This window comes from Delphinus delphis, chromosome 1 (assembly GCF_949987515.2).
Source record: "Delphinus delphis chromosome 1, mDelDel1.2, whole genome shotgun sequence".
NCBI classification, from domain to species: domain Eukaryota; kingdom Metazoa; phylum Chordata; class Mammalia; order Artiodactyla; family Delphinidae; genus Delphinus; species Delphinus delphis.
The window spans coordinates 73,348,980-73,366,469 of record NC_082683.1 but is presented as its reverse complement, the minus strand read 5'-3'; the positions used below and the strand labels follow the sequence as shown (position 1 = coordinate 73,366,469).

General features: G+C 31.7%; 1 protein-coding gene across 5 annotated transcripts in view; it reads right to left on the bottom strand.

Annotated features, from left to right (window-relative positions):
- The window catches only part of PRKACB (protein kinase cAMP-activated catalytic subunit beta), a 143,544-nt gene that overhangs the window by 24,057 nt on the left and 101,997 nt on the right, over positions 1-17,490 (bottom strand). For all 5 annotated transcript variants that reach the window (XM_060024317.1, XM_060024343.1, XM_060024333.1 and 2 more), the window contains 5 exons: positions 10,673-10,771; positions 9,567-9,649; positions 6,727-6,853; positions 5,286-5,381; positions 2,204-2,326 (listed from right to left, as the gene is read on the bottom strand). In XM_060024317.1, coding sequence (XP_059880300.1) covers positions 2,204-2,326; positions 5,286-5,381; positions 6,727-6,853; positions 9,567-9,649; positions 10,673-10,771 — 528 coding nt within the window. The remainder of the gene's footprint in view (positions 1-2,203; positions 2,327-5,285; positions 5,382-6,726; positions 6,854-9,566; positions 9,650-10,672; positions 10,772-17,490) is intronic.

Genomic DNA, 17,490 nt, shown 5'->3' with positions numbered 1-17,490 from the left:
TAAACTGTTACAATTTTAGAATTTATGCAGATTTAAATTTAAACCGTGTGCTACCATTGGATTCTAAATGTTAAAGTTTGATATGAAATAAAAACATATTCATAAGTAGCCAAAAAAAAATTACACAATGTACAATGATTGGCAAACAGAGGCCAATTCATACAGATGAAGATACATTTGTTTTAGCTAAAACAATTTTTCTAAGTAAATAAAATTTAGTTATGACAGCATCCTTGTCAGAAAATTTGATTCCTCCTATGAAATTAAGTATAAATAAAAGCAATATAGTAAAGATTCAGGAACTCTGTAATTAACTATAATTAAATTATTTGGAACTATTACTATAATTTCTGCATTCTTAGTCTTTGTACTAGTAAAATATGCTTCTCCCATTCAGTTATTTAAAAGTATTTTAGTCCTCTCATTCTTCATATGACCTTTGGCCTTATTTTCTCTTGAGATTTTACATAATCACTTCTCAAATTCTTAAATAATAAACCACTGCCTTGTCTATTAATTTTTCTTGATTTTTTGTTTTGTTCATCTCAAAAGTTCTCTTACTTTGACTTTAATATTCTGCTGGGTGAAAACAATTACAAAGATAAGAAACCTGAAGCTTAGAGATCTACAAATGTAGCAGGGACAGCAGTAATACTTAATTACCTAAATATCAATACTTCGTCCGCCTTTCTATATTACTTTAGTGTGAATCTTTCAAAAACCTAGCTTAGTTAGCTGTAAGAGGTATTTATTTTTTACCTTTGACATAGTTGAAGTATGCATTCTTTAGTTAGTCCCCTAGTTTGTGAACCTGCCATAATATAAAACTTCCTCCCATAAAATACAGTAAAATATAACTGAAAATCTTGTGATCCCTATAGACTGCATATGCACTATGACATATGGAACAACACTGTGTTGAGAGGTGGGTCCTAGGTGGCTGGAGAGACTCATTCTATTGGTGTCTTGTTCCATCCAGCTATTTAAATTTGGGTCTTAGTAACAAAGATAAATTATTATATTATGGACATTGAAGGTACCTTCTGAATAGCTGACATTATAAATTTTAAGTTCATGAATGCTAAGGGTCAGCTTTCATACGAAATATAGAACATGAATCTGGCTGAGATATAAAGAAACAGATTTTTCTTCTATCTCCTTCCAGATTCTTTAGGTTGATTAGGCTTATCTCTGCCTTTCACAAAATACAAAAAAGTCAACTATATCACATCTCAGGGAATGTCATGTCAAGACTGATGTTATATGATCAAAAACAAACAAACAAAACAAACTAATAGAGCGTACCACATGTAGGAAAAGGAAAAATAAGGAAATATAAGGAAACTATCCCTTCCCATGAACTCTGTCATAAATGCATAGAAGGCCTTCTGGGAATTTTTGAAAGCCTACTGAATCAGGCTCATCTCTATTAAAACTGACTGCAGTATTTTTAAAAAGGATCTAATGCATGAGTTACGGCAAGAGTGAATGATTGACTTTAAACAAAATACTCTTGGAAACAAAATTAGGGATTATAAATGCAAAAGAAGAAAGGTTTATGGAGTAATTACAAAATGTAAAATACTCTGACTTATAGTACATCTACTCATATTCAAGAAGAATTAATGTTATTTTCATACTTGCTAAAGATCAATGGCAATTATAATCACATTAACATGAAAAACTGTTTACATCATTTCTATGAAGTCCCATCTTAAAAAGGCTTATCTATTCTATGTCTACTTCCAATTTTGTAATGTTTGACATAATTCAAACAAGTCTCTCCTAAAAAAGCAACGGCATATAAAAACAGCCCCTAAAACTTCTCTCCAAGCAGATACCCACATGAAATAACTAACAATTTTTATTTATTTGAAGGAATATGGAAGAATTAGGGCTATGATCCTGTGTTTTACAAGTGATAAAAATGCTAATAATGGAAACTGCTTTATTATTTTGCTAATATGTTTGTAAAATTGCCCTTTTTTACTTAAAAGACTTCAACGATTCAGTATTTACGCTATCTTAAATGAGTGCTGCTCATTTGAGCTGCTAAATATAAGGGCAGCAACTATGGATATTTCTGTCTTTTTCCCAATTTAGGGTAATATTCTGATGACATCAAATGGTTTCAATCTACAAAGCTTAAAATTCATTTATAGAAATAATGAATAATAAAGGAATAATAAATTGTATTACTTACCTTTCCGGAAACAATCTTTTCATAAATCTGAATTGGTTGGTCTGCAAAGAATGGGGGGTAGCCAGCTGCCATTTCATAGATTAACACTCCTAATGCCCACCAATCCACTGCCTTATTGTAGCCCTAAGATAAACCAACACCAAATGTCAATTATTACTTAATTCACTCAGAGGAGAATGAAGTCATAAATTATTTCAAAGTGATCTTCAAGCATATGAAAATTTTTAAAAAGCAGTTGCTGAGCAGTAATTCAGGATAAAATAAAAAATAAACAAAATGTATCAGGTCAGATTTGAATTAAACAAAGGGGCAAATTTCCAGATACTGAAATTGGATATTAGGAAATATTATTAAATCTTCCTAAAATCATTAAGAATATTAAAGACAATAAAAAATGCCCTGTTTAATTGGGATAATTTAGTTGTTGCTCAACAGTAGGAAGGGAATTGGACCAAATTACCCCTTAAAGCCCAATCTAGTTCCATAATATTATGAATCAGGTTTTCTAGAGAATACTTAGAAAGGTCAAAAGTTTTAAAATGAAAGAGTAGATATTGTACTTCATAATAAACAGTGGAGTTGACTTCAAAATATTCTATATTGTTGGGGTTAAGAGGGTGAATATACTCGGGATAATCCCATCCACTTCACAGGATCTTATGAAAGCTAAAAGTTTAATGTGGAACATAATAAATGTAAATATTTAAGTATACTTTATTCATCTAGTGTTTTGTTTCTCATCTCTAAAAGGTATACAAGAAAGATAACTAATTCATGGGATTTTGTGGGGACTACATCAAATGAAAGGAAATGATGTGTATAAAGAGTGTGTTGCAAACCAAATGTACAATTCTAAGGTTTCTTTTTTTTTTCATGTTAAGCCTACTAAAATTAAGATTTAGAAGTATTGATAAGAAAATAAATAAGAATAAAATATTAACATGTTTATATAAAGTTTGTTATCAGCCATAATCAGTGTCAACTGGCACAAAAGATTATGAAAAAAAACAAAACAACTTGATCATGGAGAGAAATGAGCTGAGTTCTTGCCAGATCTTTTGGTCTGCCATCACATACAGCCTTTAATTACCTTCGCCACTCCCCCTAGTCCAACCTTTTTTCAAAAATTTAGCTTATAAACTATTTAATTTTCAAATTACTGGCTAAAATATAATAATATAGAGATTTTTTCTTTTTATTTCCTGCTTCTGTATGTTTTTAAAATGAGAGAGACTAGTAAAATAGTAATAGTACTTTGTTTTGCTAATAGAAATGGCATCAACTTTGCTTTAATTCTTTAAATTCAATTCATTAATAATGTAATTAGCATGTTTTTTTGCTATAATGAAAGCATGTAACGTTGAAACAGATCCTTTTACCAAACTGATTTCTATGTTTTGGATTGTGTACTAATGTTCATAATAAGTATTCCAGATGCTTTCAATACCCTAGGTATGGAAAACTAAAACAAATCAGTAAGAAAAACTAAATTATAATAGAAAAATGGGCAAAGGACATGAACTAATAATTCATACACACAAAGAAATACCAAATGGCTATTAAGCATTAAAACAATCTAATAATCAGACATAAGACTTAAAATAATTAGATATCATTTACTGTCTATCAAATTAGTAATGGTTTTTAAAACAAGAATACCCAATGCTGGAGAAAGTGTGGTGAAACAGGTACTCTCAAACACTGCTGAGAAGTGCAAAATTGCTACAATCTTTTTGGACAGTGCTTTGGCAACATGTATTGAAAGCCTTAAAAATGTTCATACTCTCTGACCCTGTAATTCCACTTCTAGGAATCTATCCTAAAAAAATAATTTAAAATATAGAAAAAGCTTTATGTACAAAGATGTTTATCACAGTGATCTATAATCGAAAAAACTGAAATAACCTAAATACTCAACAATAGAAGAATGGCAAAATACAATATGGTACATTTTCAAATAAGCCATTAGAATTATATTTGCATGCTTATTATCATTCAAGTGAAAAAGCTGAATACAAAACTGTACATTCACTATAACATGCATAGAAAAATATATTAAAATGTTTTTTTTAAAAGGCTACCTCTGGATGGTGAGATTATAGGTTTTTTGATTCTTTATATTTTTCTATATTTTCCAAATTTCATACAGTGAATAGCTATTTCTTTTACCACATATATATATATATACACACATACAGTTTTTAAAGTTTTGGTCCCTACTATGTTATCATTATTTGTTAAATGTACTTAAAGAAGAAATATGTTAATGATATTTAGATTATAAAAGAGTAAAAGTTATAAATGATATAAATTATGTAAGATAATGAGAGGAACGCTGAAAGAATTATTTTATTCTAATACTTCTGTAGGTTAGCCAAATTTCAATGATTCAGGGGGTAGTTGTTCAATGTGTAATTATCAAAGCATCTGTGTTATCCCTTTCTCTTTCCTGGCTCCTGTGCCCAGTTATTATCAGTCGCTCCTTTCTGGCTTTCTCCACCAAGGGATGGCAGTAGAAAGGAAAACAAAAGTTAAATCATCCTTTGTGATACGATTAAAAATTTCTCTCACCACATTTTGCACTGTTTAGAAAAGCAGAACTGTATTCAATAAGACTATAACTATTCAATTGCTATAATATTCCTATTTTTAAACTAAAATTTTAAAAAATAATTCACATACATTTTTTTTCATTTAAGTGGTAAAGTTGAAACAAAGGAAGAATTGACAACTAGTACATGTCGTCTTTAGTTTGCCTCTTGGTGTAACCCAGAGCAAGGGCCTCCTCGCCCTCCTGTATTGGGAATAATTATGAATAGGCTATGCTTTTGGCTTCAAAACATGGGTCTAGAGGTCAGATTTATTCATACTAATTCTCTCAGATTCAGAGTTAAAATCACCAGTTAATGGGATTACTGGTAGACTCTAAACAATTACTTTTTAGTTATTATGAACAAATAGATTTAAATTCATATTTAGATTAAACATGTAAAATTAGATCAATAAACTTTTTTTTTATAAAAGTCCACAGTGATGCATGCCTTATATTTCTACTTCTTACATAACTACATTATAAATATACCTTGCTGAGAATTATTTCTGGAGCCAAATATTCTGGAGTGCCACATAAGGTCCAAGTTCTGCCTTTAACTCTTTTGGCAAACCCAAAGTCTGTGACCTATAAAAGACAAAAAAACTTGTAAACATTTATTATTTCATAATAAATGTACTACTGTACCTAAGTTGAAAGTTAAAAATCAGAGTTAAAATTAACACCATGAAAAAAATTAAGTCAATGTAATTGACACTAATCCAAGAAGGCACTGTTTAGTGAATAAAGGTTAAAGCAACCCATGCTGGAGAACCTTTCCCTGACACAAACAAAGAAACAAATGAACCAAAAAAAAAAATAGTTTTAATAAAAATGAAGCAGTGCTAGGAGTGTTCCTTAAGTCCAGCATTGTCCTCTGCCCTTAATTACATCCTCAGAAGTGCAAAAGCATCACTGGGAGAATCTTAATAACTGAGTAAAAAGGAATGCTCTCATTCTATTGATAGTACAAATGGAAAGAAAACACTACCACCAGTCCATTATTGGTAGCTGGGCCTCCTTTCGTAGCTGTACTGTAGTGTTAAAAAGCATGGACTCTTGGGACAGGCTGACGGGGTTCAATTATGACTCTACGTGTGTGACCTTGCTGTTCCTTAGTTTCATTAATCTTAAAATGAGGATAACAATAGTATTTACATTTCATAGTGTTATCAGAATTAAAAGAGGTGATACATGTAAAAACACTTAGAATAATGCCTGGCACTAAGTGAGTACTCACAAATTTAGCTATTATTTCTTTACGCAGGAGCCTGAAATCAGTTTACAACTTCTAATTTCTATTACTGACCTTCCATCTTGGCAAAAGTACACGATGCCCCATACATGCCCCTACGTCACATGTAGGGAGAAAAAAAATCTCCAAAGAAGGAAGTCTAATGCTTACGGTACATACTATAGATCGCTTGACTCAACAGATTCTAGCTCGCCTTCCTGAGCTATAGAAACTGTCACACTAAAAATTATATTTAACTATAGACTAAGGGAGATAGAAACAGGTTCCATCTTTTTTTTTTTTTTTTTTTTTTTGCGGTACGCGGGCCTTTCACTGTTGTGGCCTCTCCCATTGCAGAGCACAGGCTCCGGACGCGCAGGCCCAGCGGCCATGGCTCACGGGCCCAGCCGCTCCGCGGCATGTGGGATCTTCCCGGACCGGGGCACGAACCCGTGTCCCCTGCATCGGCAGGCAGACTCTCAACCACTGCGCCACCAGGGAAGCCCCAGGTTCCATCTTTGATGGAACTTTTGGTTCTGTAATAGCAACAGAACTGTGAGCTCAATTTAAACTGTTAGGAAGAATTGTCTCCCTCAAAGAAAAAAAAAAGAATCCAATATTGGTAGTTGTGGTTAAATACATATAACTTCTTACCTAGTATTTCTCAAATACATTATATATAATGTGTTCAAGTCATACCTGGATATAACCTTGATGGTCAATTAAGAGATTTTCAGGTTTTAGATCTCTGTAGATGAGGTCTAGTGAATGGAGGTACTCGAATGTTAGCACTATCTGAGCTGCATAGAACCGTGCATGGGGTTCACTACAAAGAAACAAAACATTGATTTCAGTAAAATGGGTTAACATATAGTAATTAGCAGATTATACACAAAAAAAAACTAACATGAGGTAGAGGCATTTTGGGAGCAAAAAAATTTTTTTTTCTTTTAAACATATGTAAAGAAACATGTTTCCAAATATTTACTAAATCTATAAATCATCTTCAAATAATGCTTTGATATACTTAGTGGGCAGCATATGTTGAAGAAAACTTAACTCTCAGATTGTCATTGTAATTTAAATTATTATTGGCCATGTTAGAAGACATTGAGAATGACTGAAAAGCACCAGTTAGATTATCTGTCAGGGCAATTGCTATTAATGATAGGCTCATTTCATCTACCTTTCTCATAAATTTCAAGTACTTAAAGAATTTCTGCATTAATCTGCAGATTTATGCCATTTTACCCAGACTGTTACTATTACAAAAGTGACATATGCTCATTATAGAAAAAAAGCCATAAAATATTAATGAAGAATAAAGATACCAATAATCCCATTCAGAAACCAGATTCAATCATGGTATCTAAATTTCCAAATCTTCTACTATGCATATTTATACAGATACCTGAACATAGGTATAATCTGTATATTTAGGTAAATACACACAGTTCTGGATACACAGATTAACTGATAGATTATGGTAATTTTGATGCCATATTCTGGGTATTACTCCAAAAGGATGTACTGTTTTCTAGTTTGAGTTTCTATTTCATCTTGTAGTGTATACACTGAATTCTTCTAATCTTCCTGATATATTGCAATGACTTTCAGATTTGTGTCCTCAATGAACAACCTTAACTATGAATAGAATTTCCCTCAAGATGGTTGACATGAGTTTGATCTGGTAGCACCAAAAATAGGAATTCTAAAAAGAGATTGTATATGCTACTCCTTTTGCTTGTCACTCACTATATTTCCAAGGTCCTAGCCTGATACACACCAAGTGCTCAGAAAATATTTGTTAAAAGAATGAATATGTGAAGAAAAACACTTTTGTGGCAATATTTTATAATATCCTTCCAGTTCCAGCCCTATCATGACACTGTTACAAGGTATACCATATGTCCTATGACAAGGAATGAGAATACTGTAAAGGGAGATTAAAAGAATCATCCAGGTCATTGAAATATTTATCCCTAATTTTGGAAACGTTTGACCTGGGAAGTCCCCTCTCATTTTCTTCATACACCCGTTAATATAAGATGCATTTATCATCTTATCATCATAAACATAAGATGCACTCAGCATTTTATGTTTATCTCCACACTGGTGTTTGATTGGAGGTACACAAACATTACATAGATCTTTAATCAAACTGTTGAAAGGTCAGAGCAAAATATTCTATAAGGAACATTTAATGTTGTAGCAGCTTTAAGTCTAGACAGTTACTATTTAAGTAGAGAATCGTAATGACTCCACTGATTCTGATTAGAACCATGCTCAACAATAACTCAGTCTTCCTGTTGCCTCAAAGTTTCTAAGGTGGGAGTTAGCAACCTTTCAAGTATATAAATAGTATGTGTGAAAGGTTAGAAACGACAATGCCTGTGTGTGAATTATGTCAATCAACTTGCTTTCCTCTTAGTATCAAGTTAAGTATTAAAGAAATAAGAGTGTGGGGAGTTGCAAAGAAAAGAAATAATCACAGAAAATGGATAAAATATTTTTTGAAGACAGGTTAAGGTGTGGTAATTCAGTGTAAAACTCTAAATTATCATAGGGCAACATGAGAATTCTGGACCTGCCTGGACAAGGAGTGTAGGAGAGGACAACAGGAAGTTAAAAAAAAATCATTAAAGAGAAGTTACTCTGTATCAGCACAGTGCCTGACATATATTAGGTGTCCTGTACATATTAGGTCAATAAATGAATTTTGGTTTAGGCCTCAGGTAACTAAAATAACTCTCATTCTGGCCCATTACTGAATATGATCTCATGGTAATCCAAGTCTACCATCATGTTTTCATGAATTGAATTACCATCTACAGTCTTGTTTGAATTCATACTGATGTTTTAATTAATGTCAATATACAGTATACTGAACAAAGCTGGACCTGCTCTTGGTTTCAGCTTCATTCTAATAGTGATTTTAAATGAACAGTAGTAGCTTACAAACTATTACACACAGGTAAAGTTAACAAAATGTATAAACTCTTTTAATAACTGTGTGACCTTATTAGTAATAACCTAATGACAAGGTACAAACTCCTTTTAAATTACATATATATGTTTAAAACTCAACATGGCAACAACGTTAAGGAGAATAAATCTGTGCAAAACAAACTTTCATAATTTTATCACTATGATATCAATGATTATCTTTTCTATATATTTATTTCTTATCTTCATCCTTACACAAACCTCTTCCCCAGAGATGTATTATTAATATTTATTCAGTAAACACTGGTCTAAATTCAATAAATTTTTGCAATATCTGGATAGTCTTCAAATAATGGACCCTCATGATACCTACCAATGCTAGAATATTTATACTGCTATCATGGTGCTTTTATTTAATTTTTAAAACTCAGTATGATGTGGCCTCTTATTAATGTTTCCATGTAACTCTTCATATAGTTAAAATATTACTAAATTAAATGAAATAAATTTTTAACATTGACAATAACTTAAAAGTTTGGTTTAAAACAAACACACAGCATATAAAGATTTGAGGAGTGTAAAGTGTTAGTTACCTGAACCTTCCAATTCTTCTTAGATGTGAAAACATTTCACCACCAGGGACATATTCCATAACCATGTATAAATTAGAATTATCCTATGAACAAATAAAAAGGATAACTAAATCAAAATTATGAAACATTATTTTGCACGAAAATATTTTAAGATAACACCATGTTCAATTAGAAAAAGACAAATTAAAAAATCTGATACATTACTAACATAGAGAATAAATGGAAAAGGCCCTAACTTTTCTACACTGGGGCACTTATTTTCTCCCCCCTGGTACTCTTGCCACAGATTAGTATGGGATTTTTGCTGTTCCTGCTCTTGCAGGGAACACTTAACTCTTGAACACTTAAACACTGTGGCAATGACGTAATGCTATAGTGTAAGCAAAAGTTAAAAAACAATTTGAAAAAGTTAGTAAGAATATTTACATTTTATGTACTAAATTAGGTCAGAGAGATTAACGATTTTTAACATCATCCTAAATACACAGATCTTCATTTGATTTAAAGAATAAAGGAGGAAAAAGGAAAAAGGCTAAAATGTTCCATATTAATCAATTGGTAGAGAGATGATAAGTATCATTCCAAAAAGCTGAAAAGCTGCCAACTTAAAGAATAAACCTTGTGCAACTTTATGAGGTGCTTGAGCAGAGGGCCAAAGATTGTTCTGCTTCAAATAAATGAAAAGGCTAGAGCACAAATTACTAAGTAAAAGACGACAGTGAGATTGCAGCAGCAAAGGTTCAAGAGAAGAAGGTATGTGGGTGTATTCATTAGTATGAGTGTAAGATTTGCTTAATAAGATGTCACTATGAATTTTGATAAATTAAAATACTTAATTTTATAATACCATTTCATGAAAAATTACACATTAACAAAGTTAATTACACATTAACTTTAACAATTTCCTCAATAAGAATCAAAACCTTTTCAAATGTCACCTAAGTTTTTAAGCACAATAGGACTTAATTACATAAAATCTAAATATATTACTTTTTTGTTTATTCATTTTCTCCAGGTTTATCATATAGATTAGAATCCTATTATAACTTTGTAATTTAAAAACTATGAAGTTGAAAATATCTCATTTAGATAGAAGTAAAATTTACCTTAAAAGAATACTCCAGTCGAACAAGAAAAGGAAAATTCACTGCCTGTAATATTCTTTTCTCATTCAAAGTATGCTCTATTTGCTTCAGTTTAACAACCTGTAATTGACAAAAAAAAGATATATTTATGTATTTGAACAAACTTTAAAAGCTGTTATAATTTTAAAAGAAAAAAAAGTTTTCCATATCATGATGAACTTGGATAAACAAAATTGCTATCTTAGATAAGGATAATAATAATAACTACCAACTAGGCTTATCAGACTCAAATGAAAAACCTAACAGAGGTTTAAAACTTGGTCTTCGGAAGGTTAACTATAATTTTCAGTAAAGAAGCAAGAGCTAAGAAAAAAGGGACTCATAATAAATTACTTAAAAAATTAATATGTGAAAATACTTAGGTCCTAATGACTTATAGTCCACTAAAAGAGCTGGCACAAATTACTGTAATAAGTAGGTACTGATTTTAAATCTTGAGAAGATAAGCAAGAAAATTAAAGATCGAGGAAAAGTCAATAACTAAAAAACAGGAGGTAAAAATGAACAATCTGTTAATTTCATAATACCTGAATAAATACAAGAACATTTGCAGAGCCATAAAATATTGACAAAAATGACTATGTCTTTATAACAAATAAGGTCATATAGGATTAATCAAGCTTCCACTGGATTGTCTAATCAATCAGGTACATAGTAGGGAAAGAAACCTATCTTGACTTCATGAAGACTGTGATTCTATTCCACATGTGATTCTATTCTGAATTTAAGAAAAACAGGGTTTTGTATATGTGTAAATCATTAGGAAGTGGAATTTTTTCTTGACAGAGGCTTATTGTCAGTGTGGGGTAGTCACAGAACTCGAGAAGTTGAACATGAATAAGAAAGGTTATCAAAGATACCATCCATTATTAGGATATAAAATTATAGTATAAAAATAATGCTGAGTAAAGAATAATTGACTAAGAGTCAGAAGACCTGTGTTCTCTAGACCTTCTATTCAACCAGTGTGTGACACTGGAGATGTTATTTCAACTCGTCGGACCTCAGCTGCTTTTTTTTACCTGAAAACATGAAGTGAATGAATCACTATTGTCCACATTCTAACTGGTTACAGAACCAATTAGTTCATATTTATCACAATAAATTATATAACATTAGCTGGAGAATTATTGTTGCTTTGTGTTTACTTTTTATTAATAGACTGTTTTTTTTTAAGCAGTTTCAGGTTCACAGCAGAACTGAACACAAAGTACAGAGATTTCCCATATACCCCCTGCCTCCACACATGCATAGTCTCCTCCATTATCGACATTCTTCACCAGAGTGCACATTTGTTACAATTAATGAACCTACAGTGACCCATCATTATCACCCATTAATTTCATTAGGGTTCACTCTTGGTGTTGTACATTCTATGGGTTTGGACAAATGTGTAATGACATGAACCCACCATTATAATATACAGAGTAGTTTCACTGCCCTAAAAATCCTCTGTGTCCCACTTATTCAACCCTCCCTTCCCATCAAAACCAGGCAACCACTAGTATTTTTACTGTCTCCATTGTTTTGCTTTTTCCAGAATGTTCCATAGGTGGAATCATATAGTATTTATTTAGCCTTTTCAGATTGGCTTCTTTCACTTAGTTTATGCGTTTAGTTTCCTCCATGTCTTTTCATGGCTTGATAGCTCATTTTTCTTTTTTTTAGCATTGAATAACATTCCATTGTTTGGATATACCAGTGTTTACTTTTATGTATTACAATATACACTGGGTTTTTAGTTAGGCATAGACAATGTGTTACTTTGTGAAATAAGTAATGAAAACTGTAACAGAGAGGCTTTCTGCATTATAGCCTTAAGCCAAATGTGTGTGTATGTTGGGGGGCATAACAATTAAAATGAATCTAAGACATATGAGCTGGCAAAGCAAATAATGTTGGTTAATTTTTAAATTAATTTTTAAAATTAATTAAATTTTAATTTACTTTTAAATATGCATATCTACTACATGTAAGGCACAAGTGCAACAGAGATAAGGACAAGAGAGTATCTCCCTTCATGCTCCATAAAATTTACTTGAAAGTATGATGCATAAATATGAGAACAGCAATTTATGAATAACTGCCAAATGAGAGTTATGATGTTATAACTCTTCAGAGGAGAAAATGTTTACATTAGGTCTAGTACATAATCTTTCTGAGTCCAAGATTCTTTATAAAATGCTGATGATAATTATAATACCTACTTTGAAAGTGACTGTGTAGCACAATACATGTCAAGTGATTAACACAGTGCTTTACACAAAGTAAAAGCTCAATAAATGTCAATTGTTATTATAATCTATTAAAAAAGGTGAGAGCTCAGCTGGGTCTTAAAGATGGATAGATATCAAAGGTTAGAAAAACATAGAGGAGTAGTACAGTCAGGGTTAATATCCAGAACCATTACCTGAAGGGGGAAAATATAGAAAGATAAGTCTTCTATACTTAGATAAATAGTACTAGAGATGTAATGTACAACATGATAAATATAATTAACACTGCTGTATGTTACATATGAAAGCTGCTGAGAGTAAATCTAAGAGTTCTCATCACAAGGAAAAAAATTTTTTTCTTTTTCTTTTATTTTGCTTCTATCAGAAGATGGATATTCACTAAACTTATTATGGTGATCATTTCATGATGTTATTATATAAATCAAATCATTACTAATACAGGCTATATGTCAATTATATATCATTAAAACTGGAAAGAAAAAAAAAGGTAAGTCTGATTGCTAATTCCATTTGGTAATAGCTTAGGACAGTGCTTCTCAAAATTTGGTGATGAAGTATGCCAGAATGGCAGAGAAAATTAACAAGTACCCCTGGGAATATAGCCCATGTTTTATTTTCAAAATTCAAATAAAATTTATATTTACTTCTTAATATTTATGTTAATTTAAATATATATATTTAAAAGCACTTCTAAATAATTACTTATCAGCTGACTTTTTTTTAGCCAAACACTTGAGAAGATATTAATATAGAAGATAGGCCATGTATCACCGCATATTACCCTGCACCACCCAGCAGAGCACCAAATACTCCTGTGAGTCAAGTTTCAATCAGAGAAGTAGAGAATAGAGGACATGTAGGAAAAGTGTCAAATAAGCCTATAGTGGAGTCTGGAAGAAAATTATAAAGTGCTTGAAAGTAGGCTGCAGAGCTCTGGCTTCATTTAATAAACATCAGGAAGCTTTCTGACTAAGTGAAATGATATGATATGGTAAGAAAACTTCACTGGCAACGAGGAGGGTGAATTAGTACAGGGGGAAAAGTGTGGGGTTGTGAAAATTAATTAAGATGCTATTGTGAAAGCCCAGTTAACGTTAGTGAGAGACCAAATTATGTGGTGGTAGAAAGAATCTTAGGGATAACAAATACATTTCAAAGGAAAAATTAAACAAGGAGTGGAGGCATAGAAATCAGACAAAGCTTGTGCAAATTCCTAGTTCATCTTACTAGCTGTTTGACTTTGGAAAAATTACTTAAATAGGTTATGGGCTTAAAAGGGAAATTAATGTCACACAAAGTTGTTGGGAAGATTCACTGATACAATAATATAAAGTACCTAGCAATGCTAGACATATATAGTAAGGAATAAAGAAATGAGATTTCCTTGATTTCTGCACTGATTTTCTTCCCCATGCTCCATACACTATAAGATAGAAGCCAAAAAGAGTTAATTGAAAGATTTATGGCAAAAAGGTTATTATGGAGTGTTATTTTATTACTTATCTTTAGCAAATTACAGTAAATAAACTTGAAAAAAATTCAGAACATAAACACTTTGTCCTAATTATGAATAGATCCAGAACATTGCCGCAGTAGAAATGACTTCAAATGGCAGCTATTCTTCTGGAAAATGCTCTTTCACCAATATTTAATCAATGAGTTAATCTTCTCAGTAACTTATCTTACTTCTCACTACCTTACTAAAAAAGAAATTTGAAACTTCCCTAAATACTTTAAAGCATAAAAATGGTATCGTTTGTAATCCTTTTAATATTTTATGACTAGAGTACATTCTGTTAACATCTTAACAAAAAATATGAGGGACTATACAGATAATAACATTTTAATAATAGGTTTAATAAAAAACATATAAATTTGATATAGTATCGTGTCATCTCCCAACAGTGACAGTTGTACTTTTTCCTTTCCAATTTGGATTCTTTTTCTTTTTCTTGTCCGTTTGCTGTGGCTAGGACTTCCAATACTATGTTGCATAATAGTGGACAGAGTGGGTATCTTTATCTCATTCCTGATCTTAGAGGAAATGCTTTCAGTTTACCAGGGAGTATAAGTGTTAGCTGTAGGCTTGTCATTTTTGGCCTTTATTATGTTGAGGTATTGTTCCCTCTATACCTACTTTGTTGAAAGTTTTTGTCATAAATGGATGTTCATGTCAAAAGCTTTTTTGTCAAAAACTTTTTCTACATCTATTGAGATGATCATATGATTTTTGTTCTTCAATCTGTTAATGTGGTGTATCACATTGATTGATTTGTGGATTCTGAACCATCCTTGCACCCAGGGATAAATCCCACTTGATCGTGGTGTATGATCTTTTTAATATATTGAATTTGGTTTTCTAATATTTTGTTGAGGATTTTTGCGTCTGTGTTCATCAGTTACATTGGCCTATAGTTTTCTTTTTTTATGGTGTCTTTTTTCGGTTTTGGTATCAGGGTGATGCTGGCCTCATTCAATAAGGTCACAAGCATTCCTTTCTCTGAAATTTTTTGGAATACTTTGAGAAGGACAGATGTAAACTCTTCTTCAAATGTTTGGTAGAATTCACCCATGAAGTCATTTGGTCCTGAACTTTTGTTGTTGGGAGGTATTTTTTTTTTTTTAATTACTGATTCAATTTCATTACTGGTAGTTGGTCTGTTCATATTTTCTATTTCTTCCTGATTCAGTCTTGAGAGAGTGTACTCTTCTAGGAATTTATCCACTTCTTCTAGTTTGTCCAATTGGCATGTAATTGTTCGTAGTAATCTCTTATGATCCTTTGTATTTCTGTGGTGTCAGTTGTAACTTCTTCTTTTTCATTTCTGATTTTATTTATTTGGACCCTTTCTCCTTTTTATTTGATGAGTCTGGTTAAAGGTTCTTATCTTTTAAAGAAACAGCTCTTAGTTTCATTTATCTTTTCTATTGTTTTTTTCAGTCTCTCTTTCATTTATTTCTGCTCTGATCTTTATGGTTTCTTTTCTTCTACTAACTTTGGGTTTTGTTTATTCTTCTTTTTCTAGTTCTTTTAGGTGTAAGATTAGGCTGTTTATTTGAGATTTTTCTTGTTTCCTGAGGGAGGCTTGTATCACTATAAACTTCCCTCTTAGAGATGCTTCTACTGTGTCCCACAGATTTTGGATCATTGCATTTCATTTTCATTTGTCTCCAGGTATTTTCTGATTTCCACTTTAATTTCTTCAGTGACCCAATGGTTGCTCAGTAGCACTATGTTTAGCTTCCATGTGTTTGTGTTGCTTGTACTTTTTTTTTGTCGTTGGTTTCTAGTCTCATATAATTGTAGTTGGAAAAGATGCTTGATATGATTTCAATATTCTTAAATTTATTAAGACTTGTTTTGTAGCCTAGCATTGATCTACCCTGGAGAATTTCCATGTGTGCTTGAAAAAGAATGTGTATTCTGATGCTTTGGGATGGAATTTTCTATATATAGCTATTAAACCCATCTAGTATAATGTGTCACTTAAGGGCAGTGTTTCTTTATTGATTTTCTATCTCGATCTGTCCATTGATGTAAGTGGAATATTAAAGTCCCCTACTATTAATATGTTACTATCAATTTCTCCCTTTATGTTTGTTAATATTTGCTATATGTATTTAGCTGCTCCTATGGTGGGTGCATATATATTTATAATTATTATTACTTCTTCTGGCATTGACCCAATTATCATTATGTAATGTCCTTCATGTCTCGTTATGGTCTTTGTTTTAAAGTCTATTTTGTCTGATATAAATATTGCTACCACAGCTTTCATTTTCATTTGCATGGAATACCTTTTTCCATCCCCTCACTTTCAGTCTGTGTGTGTCTTTAGATGTGAAGTGAGTCTCTTGTAGGCAACATATATATGGGTCTTGTTTTTTATTCATTCAGCCACTCTATCTTTTGACTACAGCATTTAGTCCATTTACATTTAAAGTAATTATTGGTAGATACGTACTTATTGTCATTTTGGTAACTGTTTTCAGGTGGGTTTTTTTGGTAGTTTTTTTTTGTTTCTTTCTTCTTCTTTTGCTCTCTTCCCTTGTGATCTGATGTCTATATTTACTGTTATGTTTGGATTCCTTTCTCTTTTTTTGTGTGTGTATCTATTACAGATTTTTGGTTTGTGGATACCAGGAGGTTTATATATAACAACCTATACATATATGTGGTTATTTAAGTTGATAATCTCTTAAGTTTGAATGCATTCTAATGGCTCTGCATTCTTACTTCACCCCTGCATTTTTTAGATGCCACAAAAAAGCCTATTATAATAAATGAATTCAGTAAGGTTTCAGGACACAAAATTAATGTATAGAAATCTTTTGTGTTTTAATACACTAACAACAAACTATCAGAGAGAGAAATTAAAACAGTCCCACTTACAACTGCATCAAAAACAATAAAACACTTAGAAATAAATCTAACCAAGGAGGTAAAAACCTGTACTCAGAAAACTAAAACACATTGATGAAATAAATTAAAAATGACACAAACAAATGGAAAGATACACTGAGCTCATGGATTGGAAGACT